The sequence below is a fragment of the Coffea arabica genome, chromosome 2e (assembly GCF_036785885.1).
Source record: "Coffea arabica cultivar ET-39 chromosome 2e, Coffea Arabica ET-39 HiFi, whole genome shotgun sequence".
Classification (NCBI taxonomy): domain Eukaryota; kingdom Viridiplantae; phylum Streptophyta; class Magnoliopsida; order Gentianales; family Rubiaceae; genus Coffea; species Coffea arabica.
The window spans coordinates 4,596,277-4,621,004 of NC_092313.1; the positions used below are offsets into that span (position 1 = coordinate 4,596,277).

Below are 24,728 nucleotides of genomic sequence, written 5' to 3' on the forward strand. Positions count from 1 at the left end.
ATATTCAATTTGTTTTCTGTCATAGGAAGCAAATGGCAAATCTTACATATATAAAGTGTCAATAGGCTTGTGAACAGTGCCTGGTGGACCGGTTATGCCGTGATTTGTGTGAGCTTGAGGGGCGTTTTGGTCTTTTGCTGATGGGTGGCATTGGTTTTTCTGGAATTTTATGATTCTTGGTTGCATGATTTCTTGGTTGCATGATATTGGGGCAGCTTGGCGACACGTTGATGCAGACAAGGCTTGGTCTCTTGCCATGCGGGCTCCGGTTCTGCTTGGTTTTTTGGAAGTTAATAATTTCTGCTGGTTAGTGGGCGGTGGGCGGTCAGTAGTTTTCTTTCTTCTCTTTTAGCTATCTTCTTCTTCTTAGTTTTCTTTGGCAGCTTCAGAAATGACTTGAAAAATTTTCTTTTGCTTTTGAAGTGATTCACTGTTTAGTTGGCTTTGCTGGAACCTTTCTTCTCTTTTAGCTTTCTTCTTCTTTTTAGTTTTCGTTGGTAGCTTCAGAAATGACTTGAAAAGTTTTCTTTTGCTTTTCAAGTAATTCGCTGTTTAATTAGCTTTCTTGGAAATTCGCTTCTGTCGGTGTGGTCCTCTTGTATAATTCACTTCAGACGTGTGTTTGGTTTCCCAATCTCTTGTATAATTGTAGTTGCTTTGGCTGCATTGGTGAGTAGGTGGTGGATAGTGTCCGCAGCAGTCTCTGGTTTTGCAGGGTGATGTCTTTACTTTCTCACCTAATTGATCTTCTGAGCAAGCTGTGTTTGGTGGGCCGGTTATACTGTGATTTTTGTGAACTTGAGCTGTGTTTTGGCCTTTTGGCATTGGACGGCAATGGTTTGATGGAAATTCACTTCTGTCCGCGTGGGCTTCTTGGATGGGAACATTTTGGCGGTCAGCAATTTCCTCTCATTCTGTTCTTGGTTCTGTGCTGAATCCAGTGCGCACCGCTTCAGAGTTTTGGGAGCTGTTACTTTTTCTTTTCTTCGCCTTCTTTACCAGGAGTGTTTTTCCTGTTCCTCATTCTTCTTCTTAGCTTTTCTCTGGCCAGTGTTTTTTCCTTCCCTTGTTTTCCTATTACCAGGTCCTACCTACCTGACGCATAGCGTCAGGGCAGAATACCTAGTAAATACAAATGTGTAGAGGCAGATATTTGTTCAAGTCACGTCTTTTTGTGCAACTATACTGATATTCCTGTTTTTAATATGGCAAATACCCAGTGAATTTTAGACTTTGATCGGTCTAAAACAACTGAACTTTATTCAATAACAATAACAACAGAAATTACAGAAACTCAAAGGGGTGTGTTTAGAGCTATTAATTATTGAAACACAAAACAAATCCAGAAACCCGACTGTCCACCCCTGGATTGAGACAAAGTAGCAAGCACAAGCCAATTCACTGACCAGATTAAGATTTTAATCACCAACAAGTTCCTTAACTTAAAGTTTTCCGCTCAAGTTTCAGAATTTATGAGATAATTGGATATGTTGTGGCAGGCAAACGTGGGCTGGCATGTGCATGCAGCGGTTTGGCCATTTCGAATTCATTGGGTGCTTCAGAGAGATCGATCTTTCCTTCATTTTCCGGCACACTCCAAGCAAATCCTTGCAAAATCCTTCCCAATGCTATCACGCTTAACGCAGTTCCCAGTGCAATCCCTGGACAAGCTCGTTTACCTGAACTGAAGGTAACCAACCTTAGCTCTGGCTCCATCAGCTCTATTTTACTTGATTTATCGTCATTGAAGTAACGTTCGGGCTTAAACTCCAGGGGCTCCTGCCACACTTTAGGATTCCGACCAAGTCCTCGGCGGCCCAACAGGATGTGGCTGCCTTTGGGAATGAAGTAACCACCAACGACTATGTTCGACATGGAAACGTGAGGCAAGTTAAAGGGTGTAATGGGGTGGAGTCTCAAAGACTCTTTTACGCATGCCTTGATGTAGTTTAATTGCGGAATATCGGATTCTTGAACCAGTCTTCCTTTTCCCACCACCCTGTCAACCTCATCTACGGCCTTCTGTTGAATCTCCGGTTTGTTGATCATTTGTGCCACAGCCCACTCTAGCGAAGTCGTCGGACTATCCACCCCGAAGAACAGCTCCTGCAATGTCACCTCAAGCAAAACATAAGCAAAAAAATTTGATGACATTTTTCCCCCGTTGGGTGGCCTGGGGGAGTGGTGGTTGGGATTTACATCAAAATTGTTGGTGCTCTGTCATCGTTCCACTACAGTCCCATTCAGTAATCAATCAAAAAAAATTATTGCAGGCAGAACAAGCGAAAATGAGTTGATTATGGATATTTTGTCATGGAGTGATGTGATGTCCACTTTAGCAATCAAAACTCGCATCATATCATATGACGACGTCCCTTAGCCATTTTAGGTTTTCCGACAAGTTAGGTAGATCAGTTTGTATTACTCCATTTCCTTTTCTGGTGCACCATTTCCAAAAGTATCGTATTCTTTGTCCTGGCACTAACTGATTCCAAACTTGTCAGACGATTTGTCAATCATTTCCTTCCGAGCCAACGTGTTTCGTTCGATCGGTATTGTAATAAAAGATATTTTTGATGACTTCACCACTAAAAACAGGAGGAATATGGTGTATTTAGATAGGCATAATTATTTCTACAAAAGTTATTTACCTGCATTACAAATATATTTTTCAAGTATTTTTTGATTTTTTCAATCACATTTTAAAAAGTGTCACAGTAATTATTCTAAATAATATTTCAAATAAACTCCTATCCAAATACTCTATGGCTTACATAATACTTGCGTTAAAGATGAAAAAGGTCTTTACGTTTTGTTCTCTTGTTGACCAGAAAATGGTTCAGATTCAAATTGAATGCATATCCTATTAAGGTTTTCTAAACCATAGGACTTACATAATACTCTATATATGGCTTTTTCTATATGGTGTGATACACTCCATGCAAACTAGAAGAGGAAGTTGAATTCGCTATTAATACTTTAAAAATACACTATTCACCTTTGAATTGCAAGACTTTTGTGAAAGAAATTTATACTTCAAGGATTAACTAACAACGTGCCTATTTTTTACTCGGGTACCAAATTTAATAGATAAATCTTTCATGTTAGTGTAGAGATTTTTTTTTTTATACTAACAAATTTAAATGCATGTCACGTGGGTAAAAATTGAATTTCAAATTCAAATAAAGATTGTATGACATTCATCTATACGTGCTAGTGTAGAATTTTTTCTTACGCTAAAAGTGTACAAAAGATCAATCCCTAATATAAATCTTAAAAGTTTATTTTATTATATGGGTATATAGCAATTAATGACGATCTGCTATGCATAGTTTTATACCACTATCGTGTATACACTATATCATTTATTTCGTTATTTGCCTATAAAGAGTATCTTAGGTATATACAATTTTTAGGGTAAAGTTTTTCTGTTTTAGAATTGTAGATCCATGTCGTAGTTGGACGGAATAACTAACTATAAAGGGGACTATAGGTGCCTCCGGGGCTGTAATAGAGAATTAGGATCGATGTAGGCATCTAACTAGAATTGAGCAATTGACTAAACACTAGAGCGGATCTTCCTCTAAACTTAAACAGGCGAAAAGTTTGTTTGATTTACCATATTAGTACAGTGCATAATATTAGATCCGTAAATTTTTATTTTTATTTTTACTTTATTCGCATTTCCAATTTTAATTTATCGTCCTCCCTATCAATGCCAACTCCTTAATCCACGTGATACGACTAGTTAGCCAAATTAAATTCTTAGAAACCGCAAATATATCTATATATATATAGAGAGAGAGAGAGAGAGATTTCGAAAGAAGTTGTACTCACAATCAGCCACGGATTTAAGGGGGGGCTGGTGGGGGCTTAAGCCCCCCCCAAGCCGCCGGAAAACCCCCTATATATAGTTACGAATTTAATATAAATATATTAATAAACATATTTGGTGCTGATTTCACCGTCTCTGGTGCTGATGAAATCCTCAAGGCTCTCTAATAAATTCCTTTGGATGTAGCTTATTATTCTGAAGTTTGAGCTTTCAGCCTAAAACTAGTGCTTTAGTATACAACGGGCGCTTTGTGCTTAAATATTTTGAAGATGTGTTTTATAATGTATTGTCTAATAAAAAAGAGAGCTGTTCTGACTTGAGTAGAGGACGGCTCTCGTGTTTACAGGTTCCTTAATTAATTAGCCACATCTTTGACCCATTTTGTTGTTCAAAGCTGGACTCAAGCAAAGTTGATCAGAGAGAGTTGAGCAAAGTATATCTAAAAACGTTGAAGTAAAAAAAAAGATAATATCATTATATATATAATTATGTATATATATATTTTTTTTTTGTTTCAAACGAGTGACGGGGCGGGGGTTGGGGACGGGTGCCCGCCGGTCACCCGCCCCATTGCCATCCCTAGTGATATATTCTCTTATTGATAGATTGATTAGATTTGTTCTTACTCTTCCTGTATTAACTGCAACTACAGAGTGGGTATTTTCAATTATGAAAATAATCAAGACAAAGCTCCAAAACAAGATGGAAGATAATTTCTTGAATGATTTGTCTAACTGTATATATAGAAAAGGAAGTTGCTGAAAATTTTAGCAGTGAGTCAATCATAAATGAATTTAGTTCTATGAAAGAGCGTAGAGCTCAATTTACTTCAAAAAAAAGATGTTGAAATTTCAAAGTATGTTAACATAACTTTTATCTTTTTTCAATTGAAAATAGTTACATTTATATTACATGGTTATATATATATATATATATATATATATATATATATATATATATATATATATATATATTGCATAGGTGACATGTTGGAGAGCATCTTCTCATAATGTGCAAATTGGATGGTTTGTGATGTTATAAGATATTTAATCAAATGTTATCTTTTTTGTTAATTTTTGTTATGACTGTACCGCATATTTATGAATAGACATACCTTTATAATTTAATTTAATATTTGATATTTTTAGATGTCATATATTTAAATAGAAGAAAATTATTTTGAACATAATATATTAAGATAATTTGATTAGGAAAAAATTTTGGCCCCCCCCAAAAAAAATCCTGGCTCCGTCACTGCTCACAATGCATTGTGCTTTGATCTCTTCTTCTGATAATAATGGCTTCCCTGTTGCATCCTTAAGCGATATCATAACATCTAGTAAATCTTGTGGCTCTTGTTTCTCTCCATTGATTCTGCGTTTCGTAATCCTTTCCTCTATGATTGGGTCATGGTACTTGTTCATAACTCCTAAAGCCTCCTTCACAATTTTCTCGTGATTGTCTATATCCAGCACCCTCAACCAAGGCAAATAATCGGATGCACAGAATGCATAGAGGTGCCGAAGAATTGTGAAGATTGCTTTGACATGCTCTTTTTCTTCTTCACCTGGACCTCCATCTTTCCCACCTTCCCCGAAGTATCTTGTGTTGAAAACAACCTTCCTAACAACATTTATAGCATAATGACGGAGGGCTGTTCTGACATCAACGACAGCGCCATCTCTGCCAGAACTCTTGCACTGATTAAGAATGAAAGACACGTAGTTATCTGCTTCTTGGTTCCTTTTCTCGATTAACCACCTATGTCTCGCGGGGGTCATCAACTCACTTGTGTACATTTTTCTCATTTTCTTCCACTGAGGACCCCATGGAGAAACAGCCATGCTCAGGAAGCCACGGCTGGAGAGTTCAGTAGCCATGGTGAAGGGTCTGGAGGCCAGTTGGTCATCATGATTGTGCAAGAATTCCCGAGCTACCTGGGGTGAATTCACCACGATGACATGGACGCTGCCTAAACGGAAGCATGCAACGTCGGTATTGAGTTTTTTCATTATGCCATCGATCCAATAAAACGGTGGCTTGTTCTTGTAGAGCTCAGGGATGTTGCCTACGATAGGCCATGGTGATGGGCCAGGGGGAAGTTTTGGACCAAGCCTGCTTTTCTTCAAGGAATTATATCCCCATTTGATGATGATAAAGAGGAGGATAAAAGCAAGGATTAGGGAAGGCTCGACAGGCATTGCCATATCGGCAAAGGTTGCAAGTATTACACAAGTGCTAGGCTAAGCTTTTGAAGTTCAGTGGAAGTGCCAGTACATGCTCCTTATATACACGGTTTTGGCCGAGCTTCAATTATTGGATCTGGCGAAGGTGACATTAGGTAAAATTAGATACAGAACAGAATTATCCTATGGTAACAGTGGGGTGCACTAGGCATGGAAAAATGTTGCGTATTGTATAAGAGTTTAAACATCCTTGTTACTACCATGTAATTTTATAACAGGATTTTAATAACATCACACACGTTACAACTTTATTCTTTTTTCAAAGAAAAAAGGTTCTTTTTTTAGCAAGGGAATGATAGAATTTAAGAAACGGATAATACAGACTAAACTCTTCTCTATTACATTGGAGAGAATTTCTATCCATTACGTAGGAGTGTGCAAAATCAAAAATTTTCGATTTATCGATTGAATTCAGAATTTTTAAAATCAGTAATTCGGAATTCGAAACTGAAATCAGGTTTTCTGATTTCGAATTATGCGAATTTGGTTTGAATTCGGTAATGGGATTTTTCAAATCGGAAATCCCGATTTCACAATTCGAAATTGAAATCGAAATCAGAAATCGGAATCCTATTTCAATTTCAAATTCGTTTTTCATATATATATAATTTTATATATCTATGTAATATAACATTTATATTACATAATAATTTTTATATTCTTTAATTTGGTAATTCGAAATTCCTATTTTGATTTCAAATTCATTTTTCATGTATATATATATGTATAATAATTTTTTAATATATATGTAATATAACATTTGTATAATAATAATAATTTTTATATTCCTGAATTCGGTGAAATCGGAATTTACCGAATTCCGAATTGAATTTGGAACGAATTTGAATTTGGAGTTGGTGGATTCAAAATCGAATTAGGTCGGAAATTATGATACCAAAATTGCGAAAAATTTTTGATTTTAAAGTTCCGATTTCGATTCCAATTCACACCCCTACTATTACACTATATCAAAATTAATTTAGGAATTGTTTTCAAAAATCAACACCATTAACAATATATTTTATTACTTATGTTAGTTTTACATAAAATTTTGATGTAAAATTGACTAAGTTTTGCAGTCTAATTAATCATCACAATTTTTTACAATTTTGATCTACTTTTCACCATTCAAAAACTAGGTATAAATTGAATGCCAAAATATTTATAAAACAATTTCATTTTTTTTAGTATGTTGATCTAGAGATCAAAAGAAAAGTAGCGAGATAATCAGATAATTTTATAATATTATAGCAATTATATATATACACATACATACATACATACATATATATATATATACATATACATACATAAACTTTGTATGTTTTGCTTTGGATAAGTACTCGAAAAAGTATCTAAACTTTAGGAATGAAAATATCTAAAATTTAGGGTAAAGTAATAGGATAACAATAGACTTAGAATTTTAGTGGCTAAGAGTGGTTTCTTGTTGTCCTTTAAAATAATTATAATTGGCAGCATAGAATCTGAATTTGGAGTATTGATTATGACTTTGCATAAGTTGTTAAATTACAAGGGTTTTTTTTTTTTTTTGGTATTTTGTGTTCTTACGGCAAAGGACACGATATACTCTTAATTTTAAATATCATTATCCACTCCTAAATTGAGAAAATTTTTGTGAAGTGATTTAAACTTTTGCATACCGGATTCACCTTTTATAGAAAGAACACAAATTAGAATAACGAGTTCATGAAAGATGGTGAAAAGACATTGCACGGGGCACGGGGGAACCAACGGATATTGGTGCAAGTGGAAGGGACTTGTATCCCTTAACTATGAGGTCTCGGATTCGAAACCCATGGGAATGGAAAAACAAATGTTGGGAGAGCTTCCCCCTGCAAGGGGCCCGGCCCGGCTCGAACGGATACGGACCTCTGTAGATTATACCTAAAAAAAACGGGGGACAGGATTCTACAAGAGTTTGTATCATAAATACCAATCTGAAAGTTTTATAATAAATCTTATATATAATGACAGTGTATACATAGTCACGGTTAAATGCATTACATATGAACAAATTTTGGAATTCAAATTTAAATTCAGATGAGTTGTCATATATCTAATGTTGATAGTGTATACACTATTAATGTATAAATGATTAATCCAAAATTTTAATGTCTCTGAAGTAAACGTTGGAGACGTGCACGAAATTGGATTTGAAAAGAAATACATGAAAGACATTTTTTTTCTCATTTTGCCACAGACAAGTTTCGATTTGTGGCTGACAATCATTTTAGTGGTTGGATCATATTGAGGTAAAACCTCAATAGATCATTCATAAGTCGATGTCTAAAACGAGAAAATCCAAAGTCTACGTAATAAAACGTTTTATTGATGTGGCATGTTTGAATTGATAATTGAACTCAACAATGAAGAAGTCAAGGGGAGCTGATGGGCCATGGCCCTCCTAAATTTTGAAAATTTTAATTTATAGTGTGTAAATGTATATGTAAAATAAAGTTGGCCTTCTTAATTTTTTACAAATTTAGTTTATAGTATGAGAGTTTTTATGTACACACACATACACACGAATTAGCCACCTTTGAATTAATTTTTTTCCAAAAAAAATTTAATTATTTTTTACATACATTTATAATTAAAGTTAATATTTGATATTTTTAGATGTTATATTTTTAAATATGTGAAAATTATTTTAAACATAACATATTAAAATAATTTCGTTAGTAAAAATTTTAACCCCCAGAGAAAAAATCCTGGCTCTGTCACTGGAACTCAAACCTTCCGCTGACATGCATTTTTACTGGTTGGATCATATTAACCTCACTAGAATATCTACAACTGCATACATCTAAAACGAGAAAGTCCTGCATAATAAAATCACGAGTAGAAAGTAAACGGGGCAAACGAATCTTCATTCCAATAATGTATACTTAATCCCTAAGATCAAATGAATCAGGGCTGATTTTTAAGCTTTTTATGCATCTAAGAGTAGTTCAACCTCATTATCAAAAAAAAAAAAAAAAGAGTAGCTCAAGCTCATCTTTGGGTATCAGCGCCCCGACCGTGTTGTAACTATTGTAATAGTACTATGTTGTACTTGTACCACTATTACTTGCCTAGAATAATTTGTTTTTCCCCTTACCAGAAAAAAAGATTTAATAGCCAAAAGCCAACAGCCATTTAATTTAATCTGTTGGTCACCACCAAAACTTTAAATCTTAATTGTGGGTAGGAGGTTAAGCGTTCAAATCTTGCCTCCCAATAATTATTTGTGGCTTGCCACTATTGTTGCTGCCTCCCATAGGCTAAGGTCACTCTCCCCATATAATAGAATATAGTAGGAACTATTTGTGGCTTGCCACTTTTGTTGCTGCCTCCCATAGGCTCTAGGGTCATCCTCCCCCTATAATATAATAGAGTAGGTTATACAAATCTTATCGTTATTAAAAAAAATAAAGATTTAATATTTAGTTTTTTCTTGCCCAACACAAATATGTTTTCATAATTCCATCTCTCATGCTAACAGCCAACGATCTTTAAGGTGCTCAAGCTCAGCACTCTGACCCAACAATAAGTGGGCATTTTTGAGAAGGCATTATTAATAAATCATAAACTTTACCTGTAATGAGGTGGGCTTTTTCCCGGCGGGATTGTCAAAATGTAATGTAAGGGGTCAGCTTGTTTAAGCGAAGTACAATACTTATACAAAAAAAAAAAAAAAAAAGAGAGTAAAAAATAGCCGTGCAAACATTCAATTGTTGGATGAGTATTTTATGGAAGTGGTAATTTGAAAGTTCAACTGTTGCAGAGAAATAGAGTAATTGTAGAGAAGTGGAGCACTTAAAGATTGATGAATTAATCAACCAGAAAAATGCAGAGGAGCATCTATGGCTCTGTTTGGATCCTGTTGTTTTTTAAAAACTAGTTTTACAAATACTGTAAAGGTACTCTAAAGGATACTCTAAAAAGTAGTCTAAATTTTTTTAAATATTTAGAAAATATCCCAAAATATATTTTAAAAACTCTACTACTCTTAAATATTGTCTAAAAATATCCCAAAATATACTTCTAAAACTCTACTACATAGTATTTGAAAAATCCCTCGTCTGTTAAATTTTTTATTTAAAAAAAAAAGGAACTTCTCAAGGTCAAAATCACAGGGGGCATATAATACGAGGATTGTTTTGGGCTATCGAGGAACACTAGTATTAGGTTGGGCTGAATACATAGAACTTTTGCGAGTAAAAATTTGGGCTTTCTGTTATTTGAGAATCCTTGTTTTCGTTTTTACCCAAAAAGAAGTGCCCTAATTGCTGTTAATATGAGATCCGTCCAAAAGCAATAGAAACAAAAGACAAATGAATCACGTGGTTGCGGTAATTCTCAATGACATGTCCAGGTTTTGGAATGGGCCAGCGACCAAAAAAGGATTGCTTATATGGTGAAACAGCCCACACCATGTGGCTGGAGAACTTGGTACCTTTTTTTATTTTTTATTTTTATGTGCGGTATCTTTTTCTTTTCTATTTTTTTTTCGTTTTAAAATTACGGACGGGAACAATAGGTAAGAATTAGAAAGGTCAATGAAAAAATGCAGGCAGGAGCACGAGTACGAAGGAAAGAAAAGGCTAAAATTAAATGAGTCTCTCCACAGTAGGGATGTAATCAAATCGAACTGCTCGCGAGCTACGATCAAAAGCTTAAGTCGAACTCGGTTTGTCAGTAGGGATGTAATCAAACCGAACTGCTCGCGAGCTACGGTCAAAAGCTTAACTCGAACTCAGTCAAACCGAGTTCGAGTATCCAGAAGCAATGCTCGAAGGTTCGACGAGCCTTATCGAGCATTTTAATTTTAATTATTTAATATATTATTATTATAAAATTACCCTTATATCCAAAAGAATTGTCGAATTTACGAAATGTTTCAAATCATATAAAAATTTTAAAAGGGCAATAATGTCTTTTCACTCAAAAATTATCAAGAAAATGAAATTTAATAACTCGAACTTGACTGAGCTCGATAAGACTCGCATGGACTCGAGCTCATGCGAGTCGAGCTTGAGTACTGCGAGCAAACTTCAAACTCGAGCTCGATCTCCAATGATACTACTCGCTCGAGCTCGAGTTTGAGCACCCTATCTGTATGTCGAGTCGAACTCGAGTATGGTAATACTCGAGTTTGACTCGACTCAATTGCAGTTAGGGATGACAATGGGGGCGGGTGCCCGCGGGAGGCTCTCGGGGCGTGGGTTGGGGCGGGGGCGGGGGGAATTTTTTCCCCCCGTTTAGAAACGGGGCAGGGGGCGGGGGAGTATACCCCCGCCCGCCACCCGCAAAAAAAAAAGTATATATATATAAATAACTATATATAATATGTAATTTAATTAGTTATAAACTTATGATAATGATATATTAGTTAGATGTATTATATAATGTATGTAATATAATTGATATTATCAATTATATGAATAATTAGACATATCTACTAATAGAATTTACTAATACATTTATACTAAATTTCTAATTACACTTAATAGAGTAACACTTTTTTCTCAAAAAAAAAGTATAAACACAATAATGAATTAGTGATTGTAGTTATACCAAAAGTGAAAACTTGACTATTTTAGTTGTATTTATTTCATAATATTGGATTGTATTCAAATAACTTTTGTTTGATTGTTTTTATGAGTTTCAATTGTAAAATTACAATGAATAATAACTTGATGACGTGTTGATATTTTAGTACTTGATTATTTATTAAAATTTAACTATAATAAAATTTTATTAACCCCGCAAGGACAATTTTATTAACCCCCGCGGGCCGGGCCGGGGGGAATGGGAGCGGGGGACGGGACGGGGGTCGAGGGCAATTAATAGGCAATGGGGCCGGGGGGTGGGGGAGGGGTCCCCCGACCCAACCCCGCCCCGTTGCCATCTCTAATTGCAGCCCTACTCCACAGGGTAGAGTCCAAGGAGAACGAGTTAGTAACACAGCGGCCATTTGTTTCATGCAACATGTCTTTCTCATACGACTCGTTCATGAAATTTGTCGTAACAAACAAACCCAAAATAAAGAAAGTTTAAGTTCAGCAACAAATAAAAGAAGTAAACAGTTACGTTTGTGAAATAAAAAAAAAAGAAAGAAAGAAAGAAAAGATTCTTAGTATTTTGTTTCTTGTAATTGTTGCCTAACCCGCTAGTCATAAACGATATGCTTGCTACTGGTTACGTCTGGTGCCTCATTAATTTAACCCACGCTAATTAAAGTTAGCCGGCCCCTGGTTTAGAAATTCTGGAAGCGCGGGCCGGTCCCAAAAAAAAGAGGTTTTTTTTTAAAAATTCATTCTAGCCAATTGGGCTTTTCTATGCTGCTATTCGGTGCCAAATTTAGTATAAATTTCACTTATCACGTGAAAGTAGCACATGACAAGTTAAATAAATAGAATATTTGATATAAATAAATATAAAAATGACACTGAAAATCCCACGTGCACTCTCGCTGTTGATTAAATTTTTGCAGAGCGACCAAAGACAATAAATAAGACCAATAGATTAATTCTTATGGACATGGTTTATTTTTTCAAAAAAAGAGGAGAATCAGGTTTTTTTTCATAAAAGAAATTTACTTTTTTTATGAATACATTTTTCAATTACTTTTTTACCTCGCATAGATCAAATTATTAAAATATTTTTTTTTCACAAAAACCCCTAAAAATAGGAATCTAGATGGGTAGATTGCAAAAACAAATAGCAGGTCGGCTAAGGCCAAAGTAAGCACCATTTTTTTTGTTGGGGGAAGGGGGTGGGCGGGGGGGGGGGGGGGGTGTTTGGTTCTGGTCCAGGGTCACTCGATTCGTCGACAACCAAACACTTCAACTACCACGCCACGTTAATTGAATTGAGCAGAATGGCAGATTTAAGCGGTGGTAGATGAGTCACGGGTGCCAACAAATTACCACTGGACTACGCTAGTAGTATTCAATCTACCACCCATACAACGCCATTCAAAAAAATACATACATAACCATAATGTCTATATAACCTCTCTTCGATTTCCATTGAATTAGTAGTAACCAGCAACACTAGATTGTTCTCTGCCAATAAAGAATCTGCCGCAGGTTTCTTTCGCAATAATTTTCAGAGTGAGTGATCTTTTCTCCCTGTGCGTGCTCCAGTTTGCCAACTGCAGTCCGCAGATACTTTTGATCGTCGGTTGTTGTTCGGTTTTTTCTTTTGTTTCTCACCATTAACGATAGAAATTTTATCCTATTATTCGTCTTCTTTCCTGGGTTAGAAGGGGTTTCGTGTTTGGGTGATAATTTCATTTGTTTCTGGGAATGCTAAAACAGCTCCGGCACAACTTTCTTTCATTTTTTAACCAAATTTGTGTTTAGCTGCGTTTGTTTTAACTAAATTGCTTCGGATTTTAAATCATTACTACTATGGTAAAGAAACAGGGATCTGATAATTGATTCGTTTGCATGCCTATATGCTCTGCAGTGGGAACTGAAGTAGTGAAGGTGGATGAAATTTCCTTTCCTCTCCAAGTCACCCCTTCTACCACCAAGCCACTATCTTTGCTAGGCCATGGTAAGTCACTTGTAAACGTACTCTGGAGCCCCCATTGCTTAATTTTCCCCTCTTTTTTTTGGGGGGGGGGGGGGGGGTCAATTATGTTGAGGTGTATTTTGCAACAGGTATAACTGACGTTGAGGTTCACTTCCTTCAAATTAAATTCACTGCAATTGGGGTTTATATGGATTCCGAAATTGTCACCTATTTACAACAATGGAAGGGCAAGAAGTGCACTGATCTTGCTGAAGACGATGACTTCTTTGAGGCTATAATTTCTGGTAAACTTCTCCCCCTCCCCAATCCCTTAGCCCCTCTTACAAAAAAAAATTTACACATTGTTAATTCTTATTAAATGATCTCTCAGATATGCAAGTTTTGTGGAGCATTGTCCCCTCTGACTCCATCTCCAACTTTTTTCTAAGCCCTCTCCATTAACATGACATCGTGCCAGATTCCTGGTTAGATGGAAAAATCAAGACAAGCAATTACATTATAGGAATCAAACAACAAAAAACTTCACCAGTGGGACACTTACATTCCCATAGTGATTTTTAAAGGGTTTGATTGACATATTTGATAGATTTCCCGTGGTCAAATTATCTACAACTGACCAAATTCGAAGTGCCTATGTATCTCGAGGCTTTGAGCACTGCTCCTCACCAGTTAATAATAATATTAATAATTTTGAGGTGTGTAAATGACGAGTGATTTACTGCGTTTTACTCTTTTAACACTTCTTCTTTGGCAGCCCCCGTGGACAAGTTTCTGAGAATCGTAGTGATTAAAGAGATCAAGGGCTCGCAATATGGTGTGCAGCTAGAAAGCGCGGTGAGGGATCGACTTGCAGCTGATGATAAATATGAAGATGAGGAGGAAGCAGCTCTCGAGGAACTTATTGAGTTTTTCCAACCTAAATATTTCAAGAAAGATTCTATCTTGACATATTATTTCCCTGCCGGTTCTTCTGCCCCTGCTGAGGTGATCATTATCGTCTCCTAGATACTAGTATAATTATACCATTATCCGTAATACCGTCCATAAACCTACATGGTTTAATCTAGAATTGATCTTTGACCCCGGATTACTGAATATTTATTTGATGACAGATTACATTCACAACAGAGGGAAAAGAGGAATCAAAGATAGAGGTGGAGAATGCTAACGTGGTTGAGATGATCAAGATATGGTACCTGGGTGGAACCAGAGGGGTGTCACAGACCACCATCTCCTCCTTAGCCAATACTCTTGCTGCCGAGTTATCTAAAGAATGAAGTTAAACGTCTACTGCCTGGGCTTGGAATCTTGGTCTGTACTTTCTACGTTAATGGTGTTACCTGGTGTTGGGATTCATGGTCTTCCTAATAGCTAATCTATTTTACTATTGCTATTGCTGTTACGGATCCCCAAAAAAGGGATCCGTAGAATTTATTTTACTTCATAAACAGAGCTACTGGAATTCCCCTGTATGTTCTTGTTACTTGAACGCTTCCACTATTTAATTTGTGGTCTTTTGTATTTGGAAAAACTTTTCAAGAAACGCGTATAACAGTTCTCAGTAAATCACTTAGAATGCTAGTTTAACTCGCCAAAAGGTTAAAAGAAAAACGTGCCGAGTGGTTGATGCTTTATTTGTTAGAGGTGCATCGAGTTTTAGCCAATTGTGACCTACGATCTGAATATTTTAAGAAGGTGGAGACACGGTTCTTCGATTACCAATTCGCTTATCATCTGGGAAGGTGGAATCTAAGGGGTTGTGGAAAACGTGGGTTTGACATAATTTGTTAGTAACTCGTTTGTTTCTTTCCAATTGAACATGATGATATAAAAGAAGTTTCATTTCTTCGGCAAACCAAAAAGACTTTGAATAAACTCCTTTCCTGAATTGGCCGTGTAAAGTTTATAACATTAAGTAATTAAGATTTAAAATCAGTTTACATCACCTAATACAAATGATGATGAATGATGCAAATTAGTTTTGACCATATGATCCTAAGGCAACTTAAGTTGGGCTAATAGGCGTTTTCCTATATTTTGGGCTTATAGGCGTTTTCCTTTAGCAGCTGCCCGCAAAGAATTTCAAAAGCACATTTAAGTTTCAATCTCATCTCATTCTCCCTGTCTTCTCTCTATTTTAATCTTCTCTCTACCGTTCTTTCTCCATAGAAGACCTTGGCTTCAAGGTCTTCATTCCTCTTATTCCGTTTTTATTTTATGATTAGTAAAATTTCTATAAGGGTATTTTAGTGGGAGTTTTCTCTCTTTTAATGTAATGAGAGTTTTCTTCTTTCCTAAACTATTTTAGAATTCTAGTGAGAGTTTTGTTTTTTTTTTCTCTCATATCTAAGAGTTTTTTCAGATCTATATGTTAGATCTGGAATTTCTTGAGTTTTCTTATCAGATTTCAACATTAGTTTTAAATTTGAATTAATTGGATAGCTGATTTGAGATATGCAGAGATATTTATAGAACAACTCGTACAATTGATCAAGTTTAATGGTTTATGACTCACAATGTAACTTTTTTCTTATTTTATATTTCTGTTAAATCTAATTAATTTTTTAAATCAAAATTATCTGTGATATTTTTATATTTTTTTTGCCATTAGTGCAATTTTGTTTAACTTCATACCGAACAGTTTTGTTTAACATCGTACTGACATGTTTATTAATAATGTTGACTTCTATTTTATCAAATAAATAAATAAAAGTTTCACTCTCCACACACATTGGATCAACTTAATAATGATGGCGGGAAAGGTGTAATGCTTCTAGTCCAAGTTATCCAATTATGAGCTCTCAACAGTCAACATGCACGCCAAACTTAATAATGCTAACGGATCATGTATAATGTATTCATGTCCCTAATTATGTGGTAGCTCTTATTAGAGCAAAAATGGTTGCCGTCAGTACTTGTAAATTATTTCTAAGCAAAGATGAAGGCATATATATTTATATAGCATTGTGTACAAGGCTAATTAAAGCCACGGACTGAAATGGTAAATGACAGTTGAGTTCGGTGGGCAACTAGCAGGAAGAACCCGGAGCCATAATCATACATCAATATGAAAAATTTTACTCCCTCCGTCTCACTTTGATAGTCTTGATTTTTTTTTCACACAGTTTAATAAAAAGTAATTAACTTTATTGGAACAATCAATTTAGGTAACTATATTCCTAAAATACCCTCACATTAATTAGAGTACAACTTTATCGAAACTTGAATTGATGGCTTATGGGAACTTAAATGGGGTAGGTTTATAGTAACGACAACTTACATTGAATAAGGGTATTTTAGGGAAATCAAAATATAACTACATTCTTCAATTGAAAAGTGGACTATAATTTGGGACGGACGAAAAAGGAAAACAGAACTATCAAAATGGGACGAAGTGAGTATCTTGATCGGAACTCATTATTTAATAAGCTTAACGGTTGAACTTGAAAAAATAAATAATATCATCAGGGCGTGGAAAAAAGCAAGAATTGGAATGCAGAATCTACGCACGTAGAGAAATGGCTGGCTGCGCCGGACATTCCCGTCAAGTTGGGCATGAAAATCCCGCCTTGTCTGCCTATCTATGCTCAGCATTCAGCCCCCGGTAAGATGCCTGCTTGGCCGAAGATGTCTTGGCGGTCATTGATGCGAGGCGAGATTAATTAATCTGTGATGGGCCTTTGGCCCTTTAAAGAACCAGCGCGCGTGCGCGCACACATTTATACACACAAATACACAGATACTTGATTCCGAGGTGGAATTCTCTAATAGACTATCTCATCTTTTTTTTGTGTGTGCTTAATTTAGGCACAGATAAGAAAATATCTTTTTTTTACTATTAGTTATATGTGTTATAAAGTTTTTACAAATTATATCATATCATATGTTACATTTCATTAAATTTTTCATAAATTTTTTTTATTTTTCATATATATACCTTTCAATTATTTTTTTATTTTACATATATTAAATTATTATCATATATTTTTGTATAAAATTTATTTAAAACAGCAATCGAAACGGCAGTAGTTGGGTAAGGGCAGCCAACAGGCCCTTTATTGGTACGTTCGGCATATGGTAAAATCAAAATTGTGTAACACGTTAATTGGCAGGCCCTTCTTAGGAGGGTCCGGATCAAAGATGTGTGGCATGTTAGTTGGCAATCATAACTAGACTAGGGCTGCAAACAAGTCCAATCGAGTCAAGTTTTGGTTTAATCGAACTGAGTCTTGACTTAGTTTTATTGAATTCGAACTCGAACTCGACGAGCTGACAATTTAAAATTCAACCTCGAAAAAATAAAAAATAATTAATTTATTTTTTAAAAAATAAATAAAATAATATTTTTTCTTAATAAATAATAAAATATTAAGGATATATATGTAATTTTATTATTAAAATAAAAAATTAAAAAAATATATTTATATAATCAAGCTCGCGAGCCGCTTAATATTTTGAGTTCGAGTTCGAGCTCGTTTGCAACCCTAAACTAAACATAGGATGCCTACGTGTTACCTCCCATGTTAATGAATGTGTACAGTAGTATTAGTAAAAATAAAGTCTAATAATAAAGTTAAGTGCAAGTGATACGATATGTTTGTTTAATTTACCAAAAAATTTTAAAAAAAGAGATAGCTATTTTTTTACTAAATTTTGAAATTTGTCATTTTTTTCTCATTGAAAAATATATTTTTGAAATGGAATTCTATACTATTTAGTATTTAACTTCGAAAATTTGACTACAGAATTAGCCATGGCCCCGAAATTTTAAGATACATTTTCGGCACTAAAATCCTAATTATCGAACCAAAGCGTCTATCAAATTATTTTAGTAAACTTTTATATGACTTGGATCAATCTTATTTTTCATTTTTTTTCCTGTTTGTTTCGTCTCACGTAAATAATTACTAAATACCCATCACCCGCTTGTAGACTAGTAGGTGACGAGCTTCATTTTGCTGCAACGAATTGAAGGAAAACATGAGAGATGGAGTCAGTTGAATAAGGCAGCAGGAGACGTGGTCCAATGATGACTGATGAGAGTTGGACTAACAATTAAAAGCCTCATCACGCAACGTTTCATCCCCAAATGTCAGATATACCATATGCAAAGAGATGGTGAAGGGATTCTGATCGTGGCTCTTCGTAGGCCCAGAAAGCAAAAGATGGAGAAGAAATTGAAAAGGGGAGAGAGTCCCCGGATTCGATTCCATTTTATGGACACATTTGTCATGATTCCTTCTGTTCCCAATCGCTTTTCATCCAATATATATATATGCCTGTCAAATCAGGGGGCACCATGTCTACAAGTGATAAGATAATGAGTTATTTCCAGCTTGGATTAGTGGTTAGAACTTAGAAGCCTTGGAGAATACACCATAATCTCTTGATAATCATTGGTGCTTGGAAAACTGATTAAATGATGAATAATGAATTTCTCTCTAACAGTTTACACCTGAAACTGCTCTTGTTTCTACGGAACTTGTTTATACTGCAGAACTTGTATTAATGTATAGGCATGACAATAGGGGCGGGCAGTGCAGGAGTGGAGACAGGGGGAATTTTTTTCCCCGTTCTAAATTGGGGGTATAAATAAATGTAATATATTATATAATCTAATAATAATAAATTTAGAATATTTGGTAACTAAACATAGCCTTTATTTCAATTCCATCTAAATTCTTAATTGTTATTTAGTACAAACATGTTACGCGTTCTATGTGTATTTCCAAATATTATCCATATAATCCAATTGAATTTCTTAATTTTCTTCAACACTATTCTTGTTTAATTTTTTTTTTCACTTTTTTTAGTTTCGTATTTTATTTTATTTTTTGAATTTAGTTTTGATCTATTGAATAAAAATTTATAGAAAAAAAATTAAATTATCACCCACGACATCCACGAGAAAAGTTGGGCGGGGCGGGGCGGGAGGTTGGGGATGGGACGGGGGCGGGGGAGTTTTTTGGCATCGGAGTCCCCCCGCCCCAAACCCGCCCTGTTGCCATCTCCATTAACGCATGGGGAACTTACCATGTTCTGATAAAAAGGTCATGTTCTCGATGTTGACGGGCAAGCAGATAATAATTATGAGGGTGCATTTACCACTTGCAGCGAGCTCAATCAGACAAGGGGGTCATAATGCGACTATGCACAAACAATTGAGAGAAGGTGATCTAAGTTTGAGGACTACGAACCAAATGGTTAGAAATTGTTTGGCTGACTGAAAACCTAAACGAAAGATGGATTAGTTTAGTGGTCCGATAAATTCCTCAGTCGAGGGATGGCTGACTGAGGAATCAGAAACTTTTACAATCAGATTTTATACCAAAAATAAAGTTGAAAATGTAAAAGAACCCAATCCTTCCACACGGTAAGTTACCTCCAATTTAATTAAAGCGTAAAATCAAGCTGCAACTGACAACAGAAAATCAAGAATCCTCCAATTTAATTAAAGCGTAAAATCATTCCATCATTCCTTATGCTTGGTTATCCGGAAAAAGAGAGCAGTCGTTGCAGTCATGTCTCAGCCCTCAAAATTATAAAATTCTCGGACAACAAAAAGGATTCTTTTTCATGCAGAGTAAGGGGCTAGATTGACAACCAAGACTAGGAAAAGGACATTTCAACCTTCCATCTTTACATAATTTCCCTCCTTAAATGTTTGCCTAAATAAATTGCAATCAGCCTACCTCCTCAGCAGAGACGGATACACCAGCATGACCTCCTGATCCATTTGCAGGCAGCCTTAGAGCCTCAGTATCTGTAGTATCATCAGGGCACGAGGGCTGCTGCTCCAACAACGATTGCCGACACGTAGGACAAGAAGAGTGTGAAGCCAACCAAATGTCAATACACCTCACATGAAAACCATGGTGACACCTTGGCAGCACTCTTACTTTCTCGCCATCCTCAAATTCCCCTAGGCATATTGGACAGTCTGTTGCCGGTAGAACAACTCCGGTCCCGTATTCTGCTACCGGTATCCGCCGTAGCATGCTTTTCTTCAGTCCGGTTGCAGCCAGGCGTGCAGCTGTCTCGTCCTGTGACTCGAAAGCAAACCTTCGGCTGCACCTCAAGGCACATCTCACGATTGAATTTAGTCCAAGAGCACATATCAATGCACACAGCAGAGCTGCTAGAATGATGACCATATTGGTGTCAAATTTTGTCTCGCTTGTGTATCCATTGTGCGTTCTGCTTTCGTTTCTTGGGGGTGAATCGGGTTGAGTTCCCAGAAGTAAGCGATGCGGGCGATGATAAGTGGTCATCACGACCGGATCATGAAGTATACGTACGAAACAAATCCAGCAGGAAGACTCTCCTCCTTCGCTTGCAGTTTTGCAGCTTCTTGATAACAAGGACAGAGTCACAGAGGGCTTCAAACCACAAGAAGAAATGGTTACGCAGATAGACCGCAGATTTCATCACTCCACCACAATTCCAGAGTATATCGGACAACAAAGGATATGGAAATTAGATAATTCATCCGACCCATACAACAGCAAAAATTTTTCTTGTTTATGTGATACAGTCTTGATCTGGAATGGTTCAGTGAGAATGCTGTTTCACAAAAAAATTTCAAGTGCTAGACACCATCAAGTGGAGATTGGACAGGGAAACACAAGAAAAAACACAGTTATTCGCTGCTAGCTTTCCTTCCCTAGTCCTCTTGGATCAGTGCTTACTCGGTTCTAGTTTGAACCTTCGAACCAGATTACCCGCTAGGGAGAGGAAGCACATATGATTACTCCCTGAAAGTTAAAATTCTTAACTTTCTTGATCCTCAAGCAAAATTGTACGCCTACTATGATAACCTGCAAGCTGAGGAGAGGAGAGCCGGTAGCCACAGATATGATTGAGAGAACAATAACTAGAGCCTAACAGTTAACAGATTTCAAGAAAACTTCTGCTCTTACCACAAATTATTGGAGACCCAAAAAAAAAAAAAAAGGAAAATGCAAACGACCTAGCAATTAGTAGTAGATAAAGGAGTGGACTGTACGGAATTCAAGCACAAGTTTTGCAGGGCTTGGCCTATTACCTTCTAGATGGACAGAGAGAAGTTCCTACTCAGGCAGGAGAGGGCTGATACTTACGGGAAAGGTAGCTTATTTAGATACTGCAAAAGTTTTTTGGTGTAGAAAAATGGCTAGATACCACAAGAAAGCTGAGCTTCAAGTAGACTCTTTTCGAACTCATTATTAATATCGAGGAGTTGATCTGTCGCAGAGGAGTGCCAACTTTTATAGCAGAAAACCAGTAAAAAAGTAGGATGCTAGAGAATTCTTATTACCGCACCTGATCCCACCTAATCTCACAATTAGCTTAGCACTGATTCTCTCGGCACCCAAGTCCTTTCTCGGCTCCAACACTCTTCCTGTGTCTGAAAGGCAAATTAAGCCAAATTCCACGGTTACGCTACATTCAACCATGTATCAACCTAAAGTTACTCAACGCAACATCTAATCACATGCTGTCTCCAAATCCCATCTGGGTTTTCTCTTTATTAGTGATTATTGAGTTTTATATATATATATAATCCTGAAATAGTCATATCATTCAAGGGTTTCTTTGCCTATTAGAATTGGAAAATTTTTACCTGAATCCAAATGTGGTTTATGAGCTCATTTACACTGGCACCTTCCCAACAAACCTTGTCCCCATCAATAAAGCTTAAAAGCTACGGTTTCTAATTGAGCCCGTAATCAACCCGACTGCCGTATTTTCCAAGATTATACATAACCCAAATTGTTCATAATCTATGTAGGACCATCATTAGATTTTTCTTCTTCTTTTTTATTGCTTATCTGCGTAGTTACAACTACGGCTTATGAGCGTCACATAAGTACATTAAGTGCGTGACGTTATATTTGAGGCTTGGAAAAGGACATTTTCCTGTAATATGGATACAATTAATGAATGCTCCTGAGTTCTCTTGTTTTTGAGACCCATGCTACAAAGTGTAAACGAGAAATGTCTCGATAATTATCGATTCAAAACAAAGTGAGAAGCGCAATTGCACCTTGGATCGGGTCACCGGGCAAGCTATTTGTGGCCACACAGAAATTAGAGACGAGTCTGCAAGCGGGAGGCGTCCCGTCGTCTACTTCGTCGGCGGACCATTTGAATTTATAGAGCCGGACATATGCCATACAACCACGGCCTCCTACGCGTTCCACCATTACCACGTTGGTATACCTGCCTATTTAATGGTGCGTATTTTGATAAATGGAGCAATCCAGAACACCAACAAATTGAATAGAAAATTGCAGTTTTGATGCTAGATGCTTGAGGCATAAGTAGTTTTAATTCCTAAAATTTAGACGAAAGCAAATTTAATATCAAATGTTTCAATTTTTAAATTCATTTAGTTCAATTAACAGGTTTTGGCAAAATATAATCGGAATCCGGTCGTGTGAGTAGCATTAGCATGCGACGTGGCTAAGTTTTAAAAATATATGTATAAAAGGAAAAAATGTTGGTGGCAATAATCTGTAATTAAAGGGCACTAATTAGTCATATGCCGTTGGCAAATTGTTATCGGAATTCGGTCACTCGGCATATGACTAATTAGTGCCCTTTAATTACAGATTATGGTCACCAACATTTTTTTTCATTTTTTCTGATTTTTTAAAATTTAGCTATTTGCGTGTAGTACTCGTGTGATTGGATTCGGGTAACAATTTATCAAACCCGGTCATTTGCACTAAATGTGCTTAAAAATTGAAACATTTGATATTAAATTTGCTTTCGTCCAAACTTTAAGGATTAAAATTGTCGATGCTCCAGATATTTGGTACCAAAATTACAAATTTCCCAATACAAAATACACCATGTAATAAATTTTTTTTTTCGGAATACACAATACGCAATACAAAGTTTTCGCTTCTCACGTAATAATGGATGAGTATACTTAATAATATATGACAGTTGGAATTTCGGAATGATGACTTGGTTTAATTTTTTTTTTCTCCAAGAGATATAAAATGAAAACTATTCTTCACACACGTCACATCTTTTCCGTTATTTGGATTGTATTTTTGGTAAGATTTTTTTTTAAAAATTTTTTGTGAGAACATTTCTCAACACATTTTAATTACATTTTTACTTCACATGTGTTGCTTCTTAAAAAAAGTCGTATTGTATATCTTTTCTATAAAAACTTTGAAAAAATTATAACTCTATAAAAACTCCTAAAAAATTATAGTTCTATAAAAACTCCTAAAAAAAATTACAATCCAAACAAATTCAAAGTTAAGCCTTCAAGAGTTCTTTTGATATGCCAACTTTACTTTATGCAATGTTAGATGGAAAGATAACGTAATATGCAATAATTTTATGATCATTATATTTCTTGTGTGAAGCATCAAACAATGTAAAAAACAAATTTATAATTATAGCTATCCTCTCATAAAGTCCCAAAAAAGGGGAGAGGACCGAGTGTAGTTGAAGTTTGGTACGGTTCGATTCAGTTGTTGTACATTTTTTTTTAATATTACTTGATATATAATTATATTACATTATTATATACGAAATAAAAGTGGTATACATGAATAAAATATATTCCATTCGTCTCAATATTAGTGTCGTTTCTTGGGAATCTGGCTTTTTATGGAAATATAATAATCATTACGTCTAGATGAGATGTCATTGATGAATTTACATACGTATAATTTGAATTCAAAATATTCTCTTGATAATGTGTACTGGGATTTTAAAAAGTTGCTTTTTTCAAATGACAAGATTGAAAAGCATATGTTAATTTTGAAATTGTAACTCTTATTTTGGCACATCAATAAAGTGAAAACATGACAATAATAATGAAATGTAATCGTACCAAATCCTTGTCCACAAAAGACGGCAAGAAATGTGCGGCCACAAAAAAATTTTTTTTGGGGTCCAATTTTTCAAGGGATAAGGATTAAGGACATGAAAGCCAATACGAAACTGGAGAACTGGGAATTTAAAACAAATGGTACGCCACAGAACTCCACCGCCTTTGGGCTCTGACAATTGGTCACACGCGACAACACTGTGGATTTGATGGTAAATCCATTAAAAACCGCAGCTGATCAATGACAGGCCAAACCAAATCT

At 35.8% G+C, this 24,728-nt stretch overlaps 3 protein-coding genes across 4 annotated transcripts; 1 reads left to right on the top strand and 2 right to left on the bottom strand.

Moving 5' to 3' along the window:
* Positions 1-1,213: 1,213 nt before the first annotated feature.
* On the bottom strand, positions 1,214-6,042 carry LOC113733442 (tryptophan N-monooxygenase CYP79A68-like). Its single transcript, XM_072081529.1, has 2 exons — positions 5,098-6,042; positions 1,214-2,106 (listed from the first exon to the last, which is right to left on the bottom strand). Exons 1-2 carry the CDS (start codon positions 6,040-6,042, stop codon positions 1,471-1,473), a joined length of 1,581 nt encoding a protein of 526 aa, XP_071937630.1. The 3' UTR covers positions 1,214-1,470.
* A 7,014-nt stretch (positions 6,043-13,056) lies between these two features.
* LOC113730249 (chalcone isomerase-like protein 2) lies at positions 13,057-15,101 on the top strand. The gene is made up of 5 exons (XM_027254810.2): positions 13,057-13,202; positions 13,561-13,650; positions 13,758-13,913; positions 14,384-14,613; positions 14,742-15,101. Coding segments are annotated over exons 1-5 (642 nt in total). The 5' UTR covers positions 13,057-13,201; the 3' UTR covers positions 14,907-15,101.
* Positions 15,102-20,047: 4,946 nt separating this feature from the next.
* LOC113730250 (RING-H2 finger protein ATL74) lies at positions 20,048-22,016 on the bottom strand. 2 transcript variants are annotated; one of them, XM_027254812.2, is made up of 2 exons: positions 21,674-22,016; positions 20,048-21,008 (listed from the first exon to the last, which is right to left on the bottom strand). In XM_027254812.2, the coding sequence occupies exon 2, from the start codon at positions 20,898-20,900 to the stop codon at positions 20,313-20,315; it is 588 nt and encodes a 195-aa protein (XP_027110613.1). In that variant the 5' UTR covers positions 20,901-21,008; positions 21,674-22,016; the 3' UTR covers positions 20,048-20,312. The 2 variants fall into 2 exon arrangements, with proteins under 2 accessions (XP_027110613.1, XP_027110612.1); XM_027254811.2 differs by having other exon boundaries at positions 20,048-21,453; positions 21,674-22,015.
* Between the last annotated feature and the right edge of the window lie 2,712 nt (positions 22,017-24,728).

Coding starts and splice junctions, on each gene's coding strand:
- LOC113730249 (XM_027254810.2), top strand. Junction 13,651..13,757: donor ACTATCTTTGCTAGGCCATG/GTAAGTCACTTG, acceptor ATTTTGCAACAG/GTATAACTGACGTTGAGGTT. Junction 13,914..14,383: donor CTTTGAGGCTATAATTTCTG/GTAAACTTCTCC, acceptor CTTCTTTGGCAG/CCCCCGTGGACAAGTTTCTG.
- LOC113733442 (XM_072081529.1), bottom strand. CDS start 6,042: ATGGCAATGCCTGTCGAGCCTTCCCTAATCCTTGCTTTTATCCTCCTC. Junction 2,107..5,097: donor AGATCAAAGCACAATGCATT/GTGAGCAGTGAC, acceptor GTGACATTGCAG/GAGCTGTTCTTCGGGGTGGA.
- LOC113730250 (XM_027254812.2), bottom strand. CDS start 20,900: ATGACCACTTATCATCGCCCGCATCGCTTACTTCTGGGAACTCAACCC.